Below are 18,012 nucleotides of genomic sequence, written 5' to 3' on the forward strand. Positions count from 1 at the left end.
GACTGTTATCATTAACTGAAAGCAGGGTAGATGAGCTTGATCGGCCTATAAGGCCGCTCTAGCCGAGTGACCGAAGCTCAAGTACCGTGACTGCTAAATACTGCTGTTTCTTCTATTCTCTGTATCTTGTGAACTCCTCTGACCGTGTAGTCTTCCCGGAGTACAAAAAATTTATTTCTTTATTATATCGAGTTACTAAAGGTGCAAGTCTTTGGTAGGAAAACCTTGACTAGGAATTTATCATTTTAAACCAATGGTTCTCAAACTTAAGTGACTTAAATACCTTTCTACCCCACTTAGATGTAAAAAAAAAATGGTTTGCGGACCCCCAGGTTTAACAAATTGTTTTTATGCCGTAATTTTCCTCCATATTTACATCATGCCCGAATGATACCATTCTCTCTTTACGACGATTTCTTTTGCGTCGCTTTTCTACTGCTCGAACAAAGTGACGTCAAGATTATTTTAAAAAATATCTATATACCTAACCTATTTTTAATCAGAAACGAAGAAGCAACGGAAATTTTTTTCTGGTTATAAATAAGTAAAATATTTTTTAAAATTTGTACTTATACCCATTTAAAGTGAAATAAATCTTGCTGTCCTGTCAAGTGGTAAATATATCGTGGTCCAGAAAGGGGAGAAAATTAACTGAAAGTGAAAGAAATAATTTGTATAGAAATTTTATGTAATAGATTACTTAGATGAGCTAGACATAAGGGTGCCTTTGAAAACAGTGGTCTTGCGTTTGACAGGCAGATTTTCTAACAAGATTGGGAGGAGGGATACAGTCCACGCACAATACAAGAAAACCTAGGGTTCTTGAAAAAACTGTTTCCTGATACATAACTATGTGCGAGATCGGGTGGAAGTTTCTGAGAGAAAATGTTCTTGGCTTCTGGTCTCTTAATGATTTCTGTGTTAATATTTCAATAGCCTTGGGTATGGTAGCTTCAGAAGTGTTCTGCAAGGATATAGCACATGAGCACCTATATGGAACGCAACTCAACCATATGGAACATGTTTGTACTCATGGATACCTAATAAATAACGTGCATGCAGTAGTGTGCATTGTAATGCTAGATATATCTCTGCCAGACATGGCGATTACTGTATATAAATAAAAATAATAAATAAATTTTATGTTTATACTCCGGCACGACAACCAAGTCAGTAGAGTTTACAATAAATCGTCAATACAAATATTTATCGTATTTAGTAGTCACGGGCTTGAACCCCGGTCCCCTCAAGGAACGCGTGCTATGCACTCTCGCTCCTGACCACTGGGCTACGTCAGGCCAATAAATGGGAAGTCACATTTTGCGCTTCAGTTGCTTTTTTTGCCAATCAGATTCTCCTAACATTTCAGTATTTAATATGTGAGTGGTCAGGCATAACGGTGCATGAGTTTGAGCAGAACAGCTCTTTAGAACGAGTCTTTATACTGATCAACATCGCTACTGAAAATTATTCTGAAACCAGCAGTACAAAAAAATTTACACTTCGGTTATGTATACATATGAAAAAAATACCGTGTGTACCCTATACGCACGAAAGATGTTTTATTTTATATGAAAACATCCTTGGCTTGGACGAGGTTAAAAGGGTTTAGTATGAAAAGAATCCGAATATGTTTAACATTTTCAAGCATTTTTTTTTCGACCGTTTCATGAATTTGAGGTTGCAATACATGTTCAATAGGTAATTTACTTACAATGGGTTTGTGATAACTAAAATATGATACATACACTTGAGATTGTAAATGTCTCTGAAAAAAAAGTAAAGTGCAGCCATTATCAACCCACTGCAGGATGGAAGCCTCCTCAACAATTCATGCTGAGGGAAATGGACCATAATCTACCACGCTGGTCCAGTGCGGGTTGGCAGATCGACCGTATTCAGCAGGCAGGGGCTTGAACCCCGGTCTACTCAAAGAGCGTGTGCTACTGCACACCCGCTCCTGCCCACTCGGCTACGGAGGCGCACATCAATTATAGTTCCATGATTAGTAGTTGATACAGATCTAGAAGTATTTAACATTAGTCCAGATTTATTTTCTAAGAAATCAGTCAAAGGTTTGGATTTGAGTATCTGAAAAATTAATGTTGAAATCTCCAGTAAGTAGCATTGGTATTCGGTCGCATTTCTTGTGAGAAAATTGTTGTAGCAATGCAGCTCCCTCAATCGTGTAAGGAAGTAAAACGAAATAGATGAATTCAATGATGTGTTTGGTCTTTTGTTTAGGTGAAATGTAAATGACTACCGACAATATCGTTTGACCATCAGAAAGAAGGCATTCAGCTGTACAAATGTCTCCAACAGGTCTAGCACACACAGATTTGCCAACAGTTTGTCGATAAGTCACTTCCATATGAGAATAACAACATGAGTACGATTTTCTCTCTTATGATAAACTGCTGCACCACCAGCTTGTTGATCTTTTCGATTGAATTGAACCACACAATCTAAGTTAGGCAAGCATGCTTACTTCTTTGTTATTTAGCCACGTTTCAGAAAGTAGAAGTAAATTGGATTGTTGGACTGTGAGCACGTAAACTTTGACAATTTAACGTTAGAATGGAAAGATCTTATTGTTTACTGATGAACTTGTATAAAGTATCTTGCATAGTAAATAGAGGATTACTCGACAACCTGGTCATTTCAGCTTAAAGTGCAAGAGTGGATGTAGCGTTTTTCAGTCCATGATAAAATTTATTTTCTCCATTTGCAGCAATCATGCAAAGATCATTGATATCGGTAACTCACGATAATGCAACATAAATTAGTTGTTGTTCGTTACATTTCTCGTATTCATAAACTACGGAATCGAAAGTACCTCCCTGAGACTTATGGATGGTAATAGCACAAGCCAGTATTAGTGGAAAATGATTTCGTTTAGCCGAGATCGTTCTGTTGTTATTCAACGAAACACTCGTACTGTACTTCTTGCGATTGTTGTTGCAGTATACTCTGTCTAGCCAGTTCAGGAATCAATTGAAAATCCTCAGGTATTTCATTTGAACTCAAATTTTCTGGCTCGAAATCTTCAGGAAGTCCTTGAATATTTCGTGTTGTCGATGGTCCAGATTCTTGATGAGAAGCCAGTGTGGAAGGTTGACGTTGATCAAAATCTTGAAAAGCAGATTTTATTAAACTCTGCATTTTTTTTTTTTTTTTTTTCGTTCTCTTATGTTTTTGAACTCGTTCTTTTGTCAATATGGGAAACTTCTTCGGTGTCTTTGAAGCTTTTATTCTTGCATATTTCTCTCGATTTCTCTCAGTTGGAGTTTTAGCCATCTTCGAAATACTCTTATAGGTATTTTTACAGTTCAATTGTAGACTAGCATGACGTCATGACCAAAAACTACTGCAAGAAGTTGGTTGTTGAAATTATTGTTTTACTGTTGCGTTCTTGAATCAAAGCCGTTTAAATTTTAAGCAACGAAAATGGTCTTGTGTGAAAGAATATTCTTCCAAGAATATTCTTTAATAAACTCTGCAGATTTTATTCTTTTTCTGTTTGTTAAGAATAATGAGACCAAGCAGTTCTAGTCCTGTTAAACTGCTGAAACTGCTCGTTCTCAGGACCCCCCCCCCCTTCCCACATCTCATTCCTTTCTCATCAGGATCCTGTTTCCGAATGATTTACTCATCTCATTCTCAAAATATTACGTCGGTCCTTGTTTTATAAAATCTGCAGATTTTATTAAAGTCTGCATGTTTTTTCGTTCTCTATGTTTTTAAACTCGTTCCTTTTCGACACGAGAGGCTTCTTCGGTGGCTTCGAAGCTTTTATTCTTGCATATTACTACCCACTGCTTACTCTGCCGAATCAATGTTAGTGACTGAGTTAGCGGCCTTTAGGAAATAAAGTCATTTCCGTATCTTAGTATGAACTTGCCCTACCGAATCAACCTTAGTGACTGAGTTAGCATCTTTAGCGCCATTTAGGAAGTGACGACAATTGCATCATTTAAAATCTAACAGCCACCTAATAGGAAGTGACGTAATTTGCGCATTTCCATTAGAAGAAAATTTCGTTACCAATCGATTTACTATAATCCCGCCATAGATATTTTCACATCAAAAACTGGTCAAGGAAAAGCATCGCATCGTAATTAAACAAGAAATAGGACACCCGAAACCCTGGCGCACATATTTTTAGCTGCCTTAAAGAAGGGCGCTTCGCCTCTCCCCGAACCAATAGAATTTCATTGTTCCGGAGTGCTTCAACACCTTGGAAAGGTGGGGAGTTCTGGAACAACTGCAAATCTGTAAATCCAGTTCTGAGGATTCCTACTTTAGAGAAGGGATTGACTGTATTCTAGTGGTGACGTGCGGTGGACGGAGCGCCTCACATTTTTGCTGTACCTTCATGCAATTGAAGAAGAAACTTCATGTCACTGTAAGAATGACCGATGCAAATATTCAGACTTACTAAGGGTCTGTTTGATAGACGGGGTTTTATACTGACTAGCTGCTTTCCGCCGTAGCCGAGTGGTCAGGCAAAACGGTGCATAAGTACATCCACTTTGAGCGACTGTTAAATACAATGTTGTTTCTTGTATTCTTTCTACGTCTTGTGAATTCCTCTGACCGTGCGGTCTTTCCAGAGCATAAACAATTTTATTTAACTTGCTGATGGATCTTGAAAGACCTCGAGATGTCAACATTCCTAGGCTAGCGTTACACCCGAATATATGCTGTGATCACCAGCTCCCCACCATGGCGCCTCCGTAGCCAGGTGGGAAGGAGCAGCAGTGCCTAGTACACGCTTCTTGATTAGACCGGGGTTCGAACCCGTCACCACCAAATACGGAGGATGCGGAAAGGTCAGGGAATGACCACCACATATCCCGGAGCAATATGGCCTTAGTTGCTAATGCTCCTAAAAACCAAATAACAAACAAACAAACTCCCCACCACAGAAGCCCTGCAGCAGAACTGCTGGCAGCATTACAGATATATTCGATTCTTACCCAGTACCTTTCCTTTGCTCTCGTCCGATACAATATTTAAAAAGATATGCATGGAAAAAATGCAGTCCATGCTTATAAACGTTGTCTCAATTTGCACACAACAAACTGTGCTCTATCAAAGAGTTGATTTTATAAAATAAAAGACGAAAAATAAACATGTATTAGAAAGTTCGAAGGATATTGTTTTTATTGATCACTGTACTTACAACTGATTTAACAGATATTTATTTAGAGTATACCCAGTATAAAATAAAATAAAATAAAATATTTCCAGAAGCTTGTTTGTTTGTAAGCTTCTGGAAATATTTTATTTTATTTTATTTTATTTTATACTGGGTATACTCTAAATAAATATCTGTTAAACTATGGACCCCAGTACTCCAGGCCCATTTGTCACTACTTACAACTGCTTTTGCTCTTGGGCTCAAAAGCATGCCGGCGCAGTGTGCTGTACGATACAGCAAGCACAGCTTCTTTCATGGCATTAAGTAAACGCATAATGAAGAAACTAATTTATATTCTCGTAGTTTGAAGTAGCACAGTATGGAACAGTGAAATCTGTGGACTTTATATACTTCAGTACTGTTATAATGCAGGTTATTAAACCCATAAGCTTCCACTTGTAATCTTCAGCTTTCTAATTCTTTTCTGTTGGTTAAGAATAATGAGACCAAGTAGTTCTAGTCCTGTTAAACTGCTGAAACTGCTCGTTCTCAGGACCCCCCTCCTCCCACATCTCATTCCTTTCTCATCAGGATCCTGTTTCCGAATGATTTACTCATCTTCTTCTCAAAATATTACGTCGGTCCTTGTTTTATCTCCACGTTTTCTTAACGAGGAACCCTGGTGGTTACTCGTAATATTCTGCTAGCTGTCTCATTTCTCATAGCACTAATGACAGTTAAGGGGAAAAACTACTTTCACCACTAGGTGTCACTCCTAGTCTCTTCCAGGGAATTTTCGTTTAATAAACTTTATCACACGTACCGGTATTTACAAATCTTATTTGAACCATATTGATTTATAAATATATAACAGTACTTACATTTCATTCTTTGAAAAGGCTTACCATCCTCTGTTGCTCTTGTGATAATGCATGAAGCTGACCTGCCAACAAGAACAAGTTTTATAACATTCCTAAACAAAAAAAAAAGGCTTTCTGGCGAATGCTAGCTTCTGCTGATATTGAATTCTGAAACATTAATTATTCAAGTGTTGCCTAGTAATAATTACAGACAGCCTAGTTAATTAATAAATAAAAATAAAGTCTTTCTATTGCTTAACCTACAGATCTTTAAAAAAAAAAAAAAAAAAGAAAAAGCTTACTTATTTAAGTAATATAATTTGCAAGGAAACGCTATCCACTAAAAACAAATTTCCTTGCAAATAATATATTGCTTGGGACTTAACGTAATACCAGTGCATTTTACTCATTCCCTTTGAATTTTCCAGGCATTCTTCAGTGATTTCCTTATAGGGCTACCTGTCGTATTGCATTATAAGCCATAAGACTGTTGCTACCAGTGATCTTAGATGAAACTTTCTCTGCAGTAGAAGTCATCTAATTACAGAGATATATGTGAATTGCAAATTACTGCCAGAACAGGACTGTAGATAAATATCTACCGGAATATTCTTCCGGTCCCTAAGCGCACTAGCTGATGGTAATAAGGATTTTTTAATCTAATGGAGGCCACAGATTGTAATATGAACTTACAAGGGAAGGCGAATCATGTGTTCAAAGAATAATCTAAAAATTTCTTTTGATTTACATGCGAAGTTGTTTAAGGGTTAGACTTCAGTACGTAAGATCTCAATCCCTTCAACCATTGATTTTTTTAAAATTAAATCAATCTGCTTAATTATGCCCTTTTCAGTTTCATGCTATTATTTGTGTATAAGAAAGCTTAAATTTTTTCCCCAGATGTGGAGACATTTCATTAGTAATTGAGATATTAAGAGATGTCAGAAAGAATGTTGGTAATGTATCTCTTATTCTTCTCAGGACTTCCTCACCAAGTACGGATACCTCCCCCCTACAGATCTGCAGACTGGGAATCTGCGCACAGACGAAGAACTCCGCAAGGCTATAAAAACTATGCAAAAGTTTGGGAGTATCCCTCAAACAGGAATTATAGATGATGCAACCCTGAAACTGATGAAACGTAAGAGGTGTGGTGTGCCTGACATGGTTGGAACGTCAGAGCGTGTAAAGCGATACGCGTTACAAGGACAAAAATGGCCGAAGCTTGACCTAACGTGGAGGTAAGCAATTTTCCTGCTCTATAATTTACCTGTTGCGTGTCTGTTTGGTCAGTGAGAGGGATAATTTGCGGAATTGCAAAATTTGGTTAACTTTATGACTAGTATTGTCTTTATTCAGCTCACTGATAACTCTAATTTTGACAGGGTTATTTGCGCACATCTGAATCTGTCGATATAATTTCCGTCTCCCATTTGTAAATCACTATTGTTTCAATCGTGCCATAGACTGTGAGGTACAAAGGTCCATGCTTTTTAACCAAACCTGGCATTACATCGACATTTTCACCAGGTAAAACATGCAGGCCGATCTTAGAACGCACGTACTTTAGGTTCAACGTTACACAAAGTGGAGTTGTTACAAAAGATTGGTTGCCAGCTACCCAATTCTAATTGAATACACATTGTGACTGCACCCTGCCTCGGTAAAGTTTTGGGGAAACAGATCCCGATTTGGGAATTAATGAAAATAATGTTTCCTTAAAAAAAAATTTACAAAAATAGAGATAAAAAAAAAAACAAAAAAAAACTGACGGATTAATGGAGATATAATCTTTGAAATGTACAAAAAATTTTTCTGGGGTAATGAACCTTTAGTAAAGCGATGCTACTTCACTAAATCGAAAGTTTTTATTCTTCAAAAATTGTAAGTTAATCTCTTTATGAGCATGTGAATTGGAGAGCCATGGCATTGTTTTTAGTAGCGCTTCCTGATGGGCGTCTGGGGGTTTTCTTTTTTCTAATTATAGTATCATCTGTTCATCATTCGCTTCTGTAGAAAGTTATTTTTATGCTAAGATCTGTTTGCTCTACTTGCATAGTGCTTCGTCGCTTTCCATCCTTAATAAAAGACCTCTAGCAAACGTTGTGACTGCCGAGTTTCTGGAAACAAGCAGCCTTATGCAGATTGTAGAACAAAACCAAGTTGATTCGTTCAACTGTTGTGCCTGGTTGAGAGTTGTCACTCTTTGAGGGATCACAAAACAGCTAATTTGTTCACGTTAACGAAGTATCAGCAAAAAGAAAATTAAATGATATTGTTTAATGCAGGGATTTTTTTAATATTAGGTTTTTTTTAATTGGTTAAAACTAGGGAAACTTTACAACGATGAATACCAAATTTAATTTACTAATCGAGTTGATTTTAATGTTACTGCTATCTTTCTTTATTCTTTATGGCATACTAAATTTGTCAAAAGAGATACTACACATAATGCTAAAGATATGGCGAAGGAACATATTCGTTCTGTACTAGTACTGCGATGTACCTATTGTGAAAAACGCTGCTCTATATATCAGAGCACCATATAGAGTATAAAGTAATCAGGAAAAAAAAGAAAACGTGGTGGGTTCCGAGCATGCATAGCGGAAGTTAAATTCTTTAGAATCTTTTGAAACGTTTATTATTTCAACGTTACAGTGGTTTAATATTTTACAATTGTTTTTAAGTTTATTGCAAAGTTTTTACAGATCTCTCCTTTGCATTCAGTGGAGGTGGTTTCGGTGCTCTTATACACTCACTTCGGCAAGTTGAATTATAAATTTTTCCCGTACAATTTTTTATGAAATATGGCAGAGAATGACGAAAGAAATATTTTGGTTTTTAAATTTTTAAAATCGGACTGCTAGAAGCTGAGATATAACGATTTAAAACGTAAATGCGACACGCGTGCGAGTTGCACCGTGGCCGCGCTGTAGGGGTACTGATCGCATCAAGCGTCTCTGCTATTACGGTGGAAAGTTAAGTGAAAGCGGAAGTTAAGGAAACTTCTTTAGTGGTACAATAGTGAGGGGAGGCTATGAATCATTTCCTGTTGCATTTTCATGGCGATTTTTGTCAATCTACCGACGCAAGTTACTCCCGTGGGAAAACTGCCTGGGGCGCGCCTATAGGAGTTTCACTTCAAAAAGTGAGTTCTTTAGGGGAAGTTGTAACTGTAGTTTGAAATCCCTATTCTAAGGATTAGTGAGAACGCTCATACCACTGCACCTTCGATTATGAAAATTCTGTCCGAAGTTCTCTAAATCGGCAATTTTATACAGGTGACCACGGTAGTTCTCCATTGCCTTCCGCGCCTGTATGTTCTCATCTACAGCCGCATACGTTCATGACCAGTTTGCAGGAAGGAAAAAAAAACAACAAAAAAACCTTAGAATAAATTAAGACAAAAACTGGCATTTCCTCTTCAGTCAGCTTACACAAACTCGACTGAAAAAACATTTAGAAATTCCTCCGTTCTAAGCTGGGACTGGAACCCGGACCTTTCTAGTGTGTATCAAGTGCTTAAGCTGCGATATTGATATTTCTTTGCATCAGCTGTAAATATCCTTGTATTTAGGATGAAGGAAATCGTGTGCGCATATGCAAAGATATTACTGAAGTACAAAATGCGTGCAAAGTTGTTCAGAGAATACGTTGAACACTGATACCAGAAGTAGTTTGAACCCAGTTGAAAATAATTTCTCTGGTATACAGTACTTACCATAGGAAAATCACAAATATAATAATAAGCTTCCAGTCTAAACATAAGCCTTTGCCAGTCTTTCTTTAATGTTTTTTTTTTTTTTCTTTAGGGTGCACCCTACAAATATATACAGCATGGATATATCCTGTGATTTGCTTGAAATGTGTGGACCCATATATGATAACCTCTATTGGATAGCAAGCATCCAGCGCAGTCTAGCTGGATGCCTGCTAAATTGCCCTACAGGAGCAGACTGTGACCGAGCAATGCAGAGTTGCAACATAAGCATCCATAGGTCATATTCATAAGCAGAAAATACTGTCTGATTCACCCATTAGAAGCCACTAGTATGTGCTAAGAGAATACCGCCCGTTCTGGTTCTGTGGCGAATGATGCAGCCGCATAAATAATGTGCCCGGGAATTAAATGACGGAAAAACAACAGCTAAAATTGCTTCTTGGCGCAATGTAAAAGTTCTGTTCTCCTAAGCACCTTCTTGATAATTTAACAAGAATTATGCTACTTTTTCAGTTGTGTAGTATTCATGATCCTTCAGTGTCTAAAATCGTCTTAGTTGGTTTGCTATACAATATAGAATTAAAAGAGAAGAAGAATAAATTAAAAAAAAAAAAAAAAAAAACGGTTTCGAAAGGAGCCTGCTTTCTCAGATTAGAATTCCTTGCACTGAGATTGCGTCTCAAAACTTATTCCAGAACACTATGCGACTATCTCTCTATGTATCAGCCATGAGCTTCCCTTCATTTACTCTTTTTCATTTGAATTCCATACAGTCGTTTGATTCCAGCACCGAAGGAGTCTTGGCGGTACTTTTTATCGTGCTCACTCCAAGCGATTACCGTTATGAATATCTTTTGTCTATGGATATGAATGTATTCCATTGTCTTCCATTGAATATCTTTCTTTATTCATATCTTCCATTGTCTGCGAAACTTCCTGTCAATAACTGTATTTCATAGATAAAAAAAAAAAAAAAAAAAAATATATATATATATATATATATATATATATATATATTAATAGTTATATTAGTGATAAAAGGAAAGCAAGAAATAAAGCAAAGCAAGAAAGTTAAAAGACAATAACTAATATTTATGGGTTAATGCAGTTGCAAGCAATCATGCAATACACCCACAATGTCTATAGAATATCATTAGAAAAAGTAAATCAATCCAATAATAAGAATACCATCAAGGACTTAAGAAAACGCAAAAAAAAAAAAAAATTATTATCGCTTTTTACCGACAATCTAGATGACTTCAACTGGGGCCAACCACCCAGAATGAAGGCAAAAAACGACAAGAAGTTCTCTGTTTCTGTGATGATTAATATATGCTAAGTAATTTAAATCTAAACCAAATATAAACCAGTATAGGCCGAACAAATCGAATGAAGATAATTAATTAAGAAAAATTTTGAAATATTAGAATCAAAGGTAAGAAATATAAGTAAAATATAAATGTAAGCATATATTAATCATCGTTGACCCGACAGAGAACGTAATTTAAGGATTAAAACAAGATTAAATATATAATACATACTACATTTGACCGTATCTAGGACATAATGTAATAGTCGTCAAAATAATATGTGGTGCCCCCTATGTGATGGATACGGTAAAAATAAATAATTAAATTAAATTAACGCAAAGAGAAACATGCAGATAGTAAGAAGAAAAACTAAAGGAGTAGGAAAAATAGAACCTGAACTCCACAAAGGCGAAAAATAGTGGTATAGATAAGAAATAGTTTCTCCTACGTCCTCGGATTGCCCTAATAATTTCGGAGAAATAAAAATAAAGAGTGTAGGACAGCTTAAAGGCATTACAAGATATAAGTTGTGGCTCGGTATACCCGAGCCACAACTTATATCTTGTAATGCCTTTAAGCTGTCCTACACTCTTTATTTTTATTTCTCCGAAATTATTAGGGCAATCCGAGGACGTAGGAGAAACTATTTCTTATCTATACCACTATTTTTCGCCTTTGTGGAGTTCAGGTTCTATTTTTCCTACTCCTTTAGTTTTTCTTCTTACTATCTGCATGTTTCTCTTTGCGTTAATTTAATTTAATTATTTATTTTTACCGTATCCATCACATAGGGGGCACCACATATTATTTTGACGACTATTACATTATGTCCTAGATACGGTCAAATGTAGTATGTATTATATATTTAATCTTGTTTTAATCCTTAAATTACGTTCTCTGTCGGGTCAACGATGATTAATATATGCTTACATTTATATTTTACTTATATTTCTTACCTTTGATTCTAATATTTCAAAATTTTTCTTAATTAATTATCTTCATTCGATTTGTTCGGCCTATACTGGTTTATATTTGGTTTAGATTTAAATTACTTAGCATATATTGATCATCACAGAAACAGAGAACTTCTTGTCGTTTTTTGCCTTCATTCTGGGTGGTTGGCCCCAGTTGAAGTCATCTAGATTGTCGGTAAAAAGCGATAATAATTTTTTTTTTTTTTTTTTTTTTTGCATTTTTTTTTTTTTTTTTTTTTGCGTTTTCTTAAGTCCTTGATGGTATTCTTATTATTGGATTGATTTACTTTTTCTAATGATATTCTATATATATATATATATATATATATATATACAGTATAAATAAATTTACTTACGCAGTTTACTTCTTAGCACAATTTATTTAGACGATTTCCCAAAATTTCCGGAAGAGATGAATTAACGTCTTGTTTCAGCTTCGTTTTGGCATCTAGACTGAAAAAGGTTCGCTGTCTCTGGATTAGCAGTCACTATACTATGCTATGACAGTTAGTTTTATGGTGCATTACCACCTTAGTCAAGTGCGCCAGGTATTATGTCTGTCAAGTACATGTGTTCACGATTTGCATGTTGCGCTGACTGAAAAACTCGTGAGTAACTCACGGAGGAAACCCTATTTCCTCTGCTTACCCTGATTGAAGAGGCCTTTAAGAATCTCGTCTTCTATGAGATTCGAACTCAAACCTCGACAAGTGACGAAACAACTATAGCAGTGCAGATTTCAAACTTAAAATTTTTTTTTTCACAAAAAAAAAAAACGCACTCCATCCAAAATGTCGTAATTCTTCGCCCCTCCAATCTATTTTTGTTTCTTATTTGAAGTTGATATAAATGTAACGATACACAGCTTCCTTAGTTTCAGACCATAAACGTAAAAAGGATAAGAGGGATGGAAGATGTGCAGTACTGAGCACGAGCTTAACCAACCCATCTGAAAGGGTAAGAAAGCTCATCTGTGCTGAGTATGAAACACGACAAGAAATAAATGTCGTAAACTTTTAAGGTATTACGCAATAACTGTATTTTAATCAATAAATTACATCAATATATGCAGCGAAAGGAAAGTAATTGTGATATGATGCCAAAATTTGACGATAACCATTGGGACACGGCTCCACTTTCCAGGATGCTGTGATACCCACCTTGGAAAGCTCTGCCCTAAACTACGAATGACATTTGGCATGGTCCTCCATGAACGTGACATGGTTCATGGAGGACGATCGAGTAGTTCCTCATGATATAGCAAATTAATCCATTCTGTTACTTTAATCGATTTGAGTCTTGGTTGAGTAGTAAGGATTTTTTTTTTTTTTTTTGTTAGCTAAATGCATTGTAAATGTATTTTGTCTACAAGTTAGCATTAGAACTTCAACGTTAAAATTTTCATATGGATCTAAATATTTCCACTTATCATTTAAAGTTCGCGTTATTTGACTAAAAATGTTATTTTTTAGGGTGAAATAATTAAAAACATCATTTAGGTGGAAGTCGTACGTATCCTCCCACTCACCTCTTTTTACTCTTGTTAAAAGTGGTCGTCCTGGAGTAGAAACAGGAATTTTTTTTCTCCCGCCGTTTTAGCCGAGTAGTCAATGGCGTGGATACAAAAGTACATTCACTTTAAGTGATCATGGATTTAGTTGTCTCGCGTTCGATCCATGACTACTAAATACATCATGTTCTTGTATTTCTCTGTCTTGTGAACTCTTCTGATCTTGTGTGGTCGTTCTGTAGTATAAACAGAAAGTTTTTCTTATTTTTTATTAAAGATAAGGTAAAGATAAAGCTATAAGAAACAAATTTCTTATATATTTTTTATTAAAGCTAACGTGTATCATACTTTCATTAAGCCTAATTTTAAAATTAGATCTTCATCTTTTGTAAGAACTACTGCTCTGTGTATTTCATGAATCAGACTTAATTATCTGCATGTTATGTAGATAAGAAGAATGAAATCATGTTAATTGAAAAATAATGTCAGTGAATATGCGAGCAAATACGGTCTTAAAATATCAGTTGAATTTTCTCAATTCTTGATATTTCCCTCTTGGTTACAAACTCTGTGGTTCACATGGGTAAGAAGCAATCGCGAGGTAAATAATCTGCCCACTATTTTGCTCGTTAACACGAAGGTTCCTTAATTGGCTAATATGTCGGAGTTAAGCATTTAAAGTGAGGTCAATGGACCGACTCGCGTCTCAATGCAAGTCATTAATCAGCCTCAAGCAGGAGTTGGTAACGGCAAAACACACACACACACACACACACACACACACACACACACACACACACACACACACACACACACACACACACACACACACACACACACACAAAGAAAAAAAGAAGAAATAATCAAAACATAGGGTTCGACATATGGTCGGAGGAAAATTTATTAAAACACTAACGGCCACAGACTAAAATTAGACTATAATCTGTATTCAGGTAACATGCTCACTGACCTAGTTATGCAAGTGCATTGGATAAAAAGATTATCTTTAAACTTTCTGTTCTGCATGACCCCTTTTGGCCTAGTAAATGGAAATTTCCAGATAAATTAAACATAGCATCTGTCTATTAAAATCTAAACAAATTACGAAGAGATCCTTTGAGGGACACAAAAATATGTTTTTTAAAACTGTTTCTTCGAAAACTAAATAACTCCCACTGAGGCATTTCAAGATTCAGATTGATATCCGACAGGTTGATGCTGTTACTGCGTGTCAGTTTACTCTAATTGAATCTCGAAATTTCTTACAAAACGATCTGAAAATACTGCGCTGGACGATCATGGTAATATCACCAGCAACAAAACAGTAAACGAAACACAATTTTTGAGTTTTATTCATGTTAAGGATTATAAAATCCTTTAATATGAACAAAACTGTTTATAATCAGAATAAACCGAAAATAAAAAATTATATATTATTTAAACTACATTATTTAGGAAATTTGTGTGTTTTATAAATTATATCTTATTTAAAAGGGAGCTAAATTTTACAAGTTTTGGCAGTTATATCAAACACACAAATTTCCTCAGGGTTTGTGCATGAATCAATGTTCACCAAGTGATCCCTAGTCTTCTCTGCAATTAGTTCACTCTGAATACTCATGAGTAAACGATGAAGAAGGAAAAGGTGGGGTGGAATTGAAGAAGGACAGCAAGGCCTCCACTTGGTGTTGCTGCTGGTTAATTTAGTACGAGGTTCTAGGTGAGTTACATGCTTTATCCCTTCAGTTTATACCAAAGAGATTGGAATGCTTCTAGACTGGTAACTTACAGTCTTGTGTATAGTAGAAAAGAACGTGCGGATTCACATGTCAGAGAATACATCAAAAACATAAACAAACCAGTAAGTACAGGGGCACTAAGAAAACTCACTTTCCCAGTTCCGTTTCTTTGGATAAACACTTTTTTTGGACAACTCGCTTAGAAAGAAGGCGGTAAATATGAAAGCACGTTCATTCCGACAGTATCCTGTAGCACTGCTTCCGTTGCAAAATCGATCTCCTTTTGACAAATGGGATGTAAGGTTAGACAAAAAATAAACATTGGATTATACAGACGAGATTACATTTCAAGATTACTCAGAAAAGACATGACAGGACAATGTTCTTTCGACTCTTAGCTATTAAATTTGTTTCAGTTATATGTATAACTTCTGTACAGCATCTTTGGCTAGAGAGTAGACTATATATCCGATTATTATATGCTATATAAGGAGCAAGGCAAACCTTTTAGGGTCGCACTGCTTGGCTATTTTTTTTTTTTTAAGGAATACTAATTTTTGAGGAATACATCATTTGAGAATACCTTATCCTAAAGGCCGCTACACACGTTCAGGTAAACCTGTCAGTTATGCCTGCGCAGGCACGCCTGTACAGGTCTACTGGAACGTGTGGATGATAAAACTGCACAGTTATTTTGACCTGCACAGGCGACCGGAAGAAATATGAAAAATCATTCAATTTGCCTGAACCGGAGTGGCCTGCGCAGACAAACCGGAGCGTGTGTAGCGACGTGGCAGGCGTACTGCGAGATTGGAGGATTTCCCTATTCGACTATCATTAATAATTACATATTTATATGAAAAATAAATCACTATTATTTTGTCGCCGATTAATAAAACATTTGCCTGGATTAGAAGTAAATTTTAACTTTGAATATCAAAGTGTAAATAAATATAATTTATAATAACAGCAATAATAAAATTCATACTATATTCATTTTATTAAATTTTAATAAATCTGGAGGATTTTTCTGAGAATTTCGCTAAAATTATCGTCGAAAATTTAAGTTCTTCGTAACTTTTTCCAGTTGCAAGAAATCTCAGAGTTGCAGATAATCTCTCGTGCGGTGAAATGGCCGTCCTCATAACGGTATCGTTTCTTTTTTTTTTTTTTAATTACTAGAGTAACTAATGAAAGAAAGTTTTCTTTCATTCATCCGCAAATAATTATACCAATCTTTAGGGGCCAACTGCAATTCACTTAACGAGTTCACATATGAATAAATTTTTCTTTTTTTTCAACCATTCTTTGCACCGTATATTACGTTTTATTTTACGTTTAAAAACACTTCGTTGCAAATAATAAGCCACCTTTTGCTAAAACGTCGTCTTGTCGATGCCATGGTCAGCCGACTGAATGAATGGTGACAGGTGTGGATGCACTATGGGCGTCCGGTAGACCTGTACAGGCGTGCCTGCGCAGGCATAACTGACAGGTTTACCTGAACGTGTGTAGCGGCCTTAACTGTTAGTGATTCATTGTGGTAGAAATGGGCCAATCATAGGCGGAGGTAGCAAGGGTCCTGCAGCTCCAACAAAATGTGTTTTCCTGGCTCTTGGTCAAGAGAAGTATGCCGGGGACCTATGGAAAGTCGACCACGGGTCATAACAACAGATGGCTGAATTCTGGAAGAGCCTGAGAGAGAGAGAGAGAGAGAGAGAGAGAGAGAGAGAGAGAGAGAGAGAGAGAGAGAGAGAGAGAGAGAGAGAGAGAGACGAAATCAGTCAAGAAACGGGATTACTATAAAGATAGGAATGAAATTGAGGTATAGGAATGAAATTTTTGAACATCAGGCGTCATTCCTAGTAAAAAAATAATGATGTAATCTATGAAGTGCATTCAGTGGAGAACGCTCTTTCGAGCGAGGATATTTTCAATTTAGAGTAGCCACAGAGTTCCACAGACCTGAATCTCATTGAACGAGTTATGGGATCTGTGAGGAAACAAATTTCGATTTGTCAACCGCCCTCACACCATTACTTGAGTAATGAACTTCTCTCCCGGAGAGTGGACTCCACTACCGACAAGACTCCTGAAAGATAATTAACAGCACTGTTTTGAGTGTTAATCTCTGTCAGGGATAAATCATACTTCTACACTCTCCTCTTCTGGATACTGAATATTAGATACGCATGAGCTAATTTGCATGTTTCATAGGCGATATGATTTACCCGCACTTCACATATGGACTGTTGCCTTCATAACATATTATACTTCACGTCAGTGACTGATAAAGCGCAAGAAGCCATCTATTTAGTAGCCGAACTCGTGGCAAAAAAAAGAAATCTCATCTGATTGCAGAAAGTCTGATTTTACCAGCATGTCGGGTAATCGTGAAAAGTACTTTGGGAGAGGAAGCTGAAAAAAGAATAATGACTGTATCACTTTCGAACAGCACAATTAGCAGGCGTATAAAAAGAAGTGTCCAATGATATTGAAGAAAAAGCTGTTCGAAATATTAATAATTTTGTGGCAATTGTTTGCATTGCAAGTAGACAATTCTACAGATATTAGCGGGAAAGCCCAATTAATAGCATTTGTCAGGTTTATCGAAAACGACACAATTATTAAACTTTTTTCTTTCTTTTTTTTTTTTTTTTTGCTGTGAAGAACAACTCACTGAAAGAACAACCGGCCAAGATATTTTCAAAGTAATGAATAATTATTTACAAAAGTGTGGTATATTTTATGGAAG

At 36.2% G+C, this 18,012-nt stretch overlaps 1 protein-coding gene across 1 annotated transcript in view; it reads left to right on the plus strand.

The window, feature by feature from the left end:
* Positions 1-18,012, plus strand: part of LOC150085866 (matrix metalloproteinase-2-like) — a 426,755-nt gene that overhangs the window by 152,962 nt on the left and 255,781 nt on the right. The window contains exon 2 of the mRNA XM_090373545.1: positions 6,985-7,244. Coding sequence (XP_090229671.1) covers positions 6,985-7,244 — 260 coding nt within the window. The remainder of the gene's footprint in view (positions 1-6,984; positions 7,245-18,012) is intronic.

The sequence above is a fragment of the Mastigoproctus giganteus genome, chromosome 5 (genome assembly GCF_048544385.1).
Source record: "Mastigoproctus giganteus isolate SK-2022 chromosome 5, ASM4854438v1, whole genome shotgun sequence".
NCBI lineage: Eukaryota > Metazoa > Arthropoda > Arachnida > Uropygi > Thelyphonidae > Mastigoproctus > Mastigoproctus giganteus.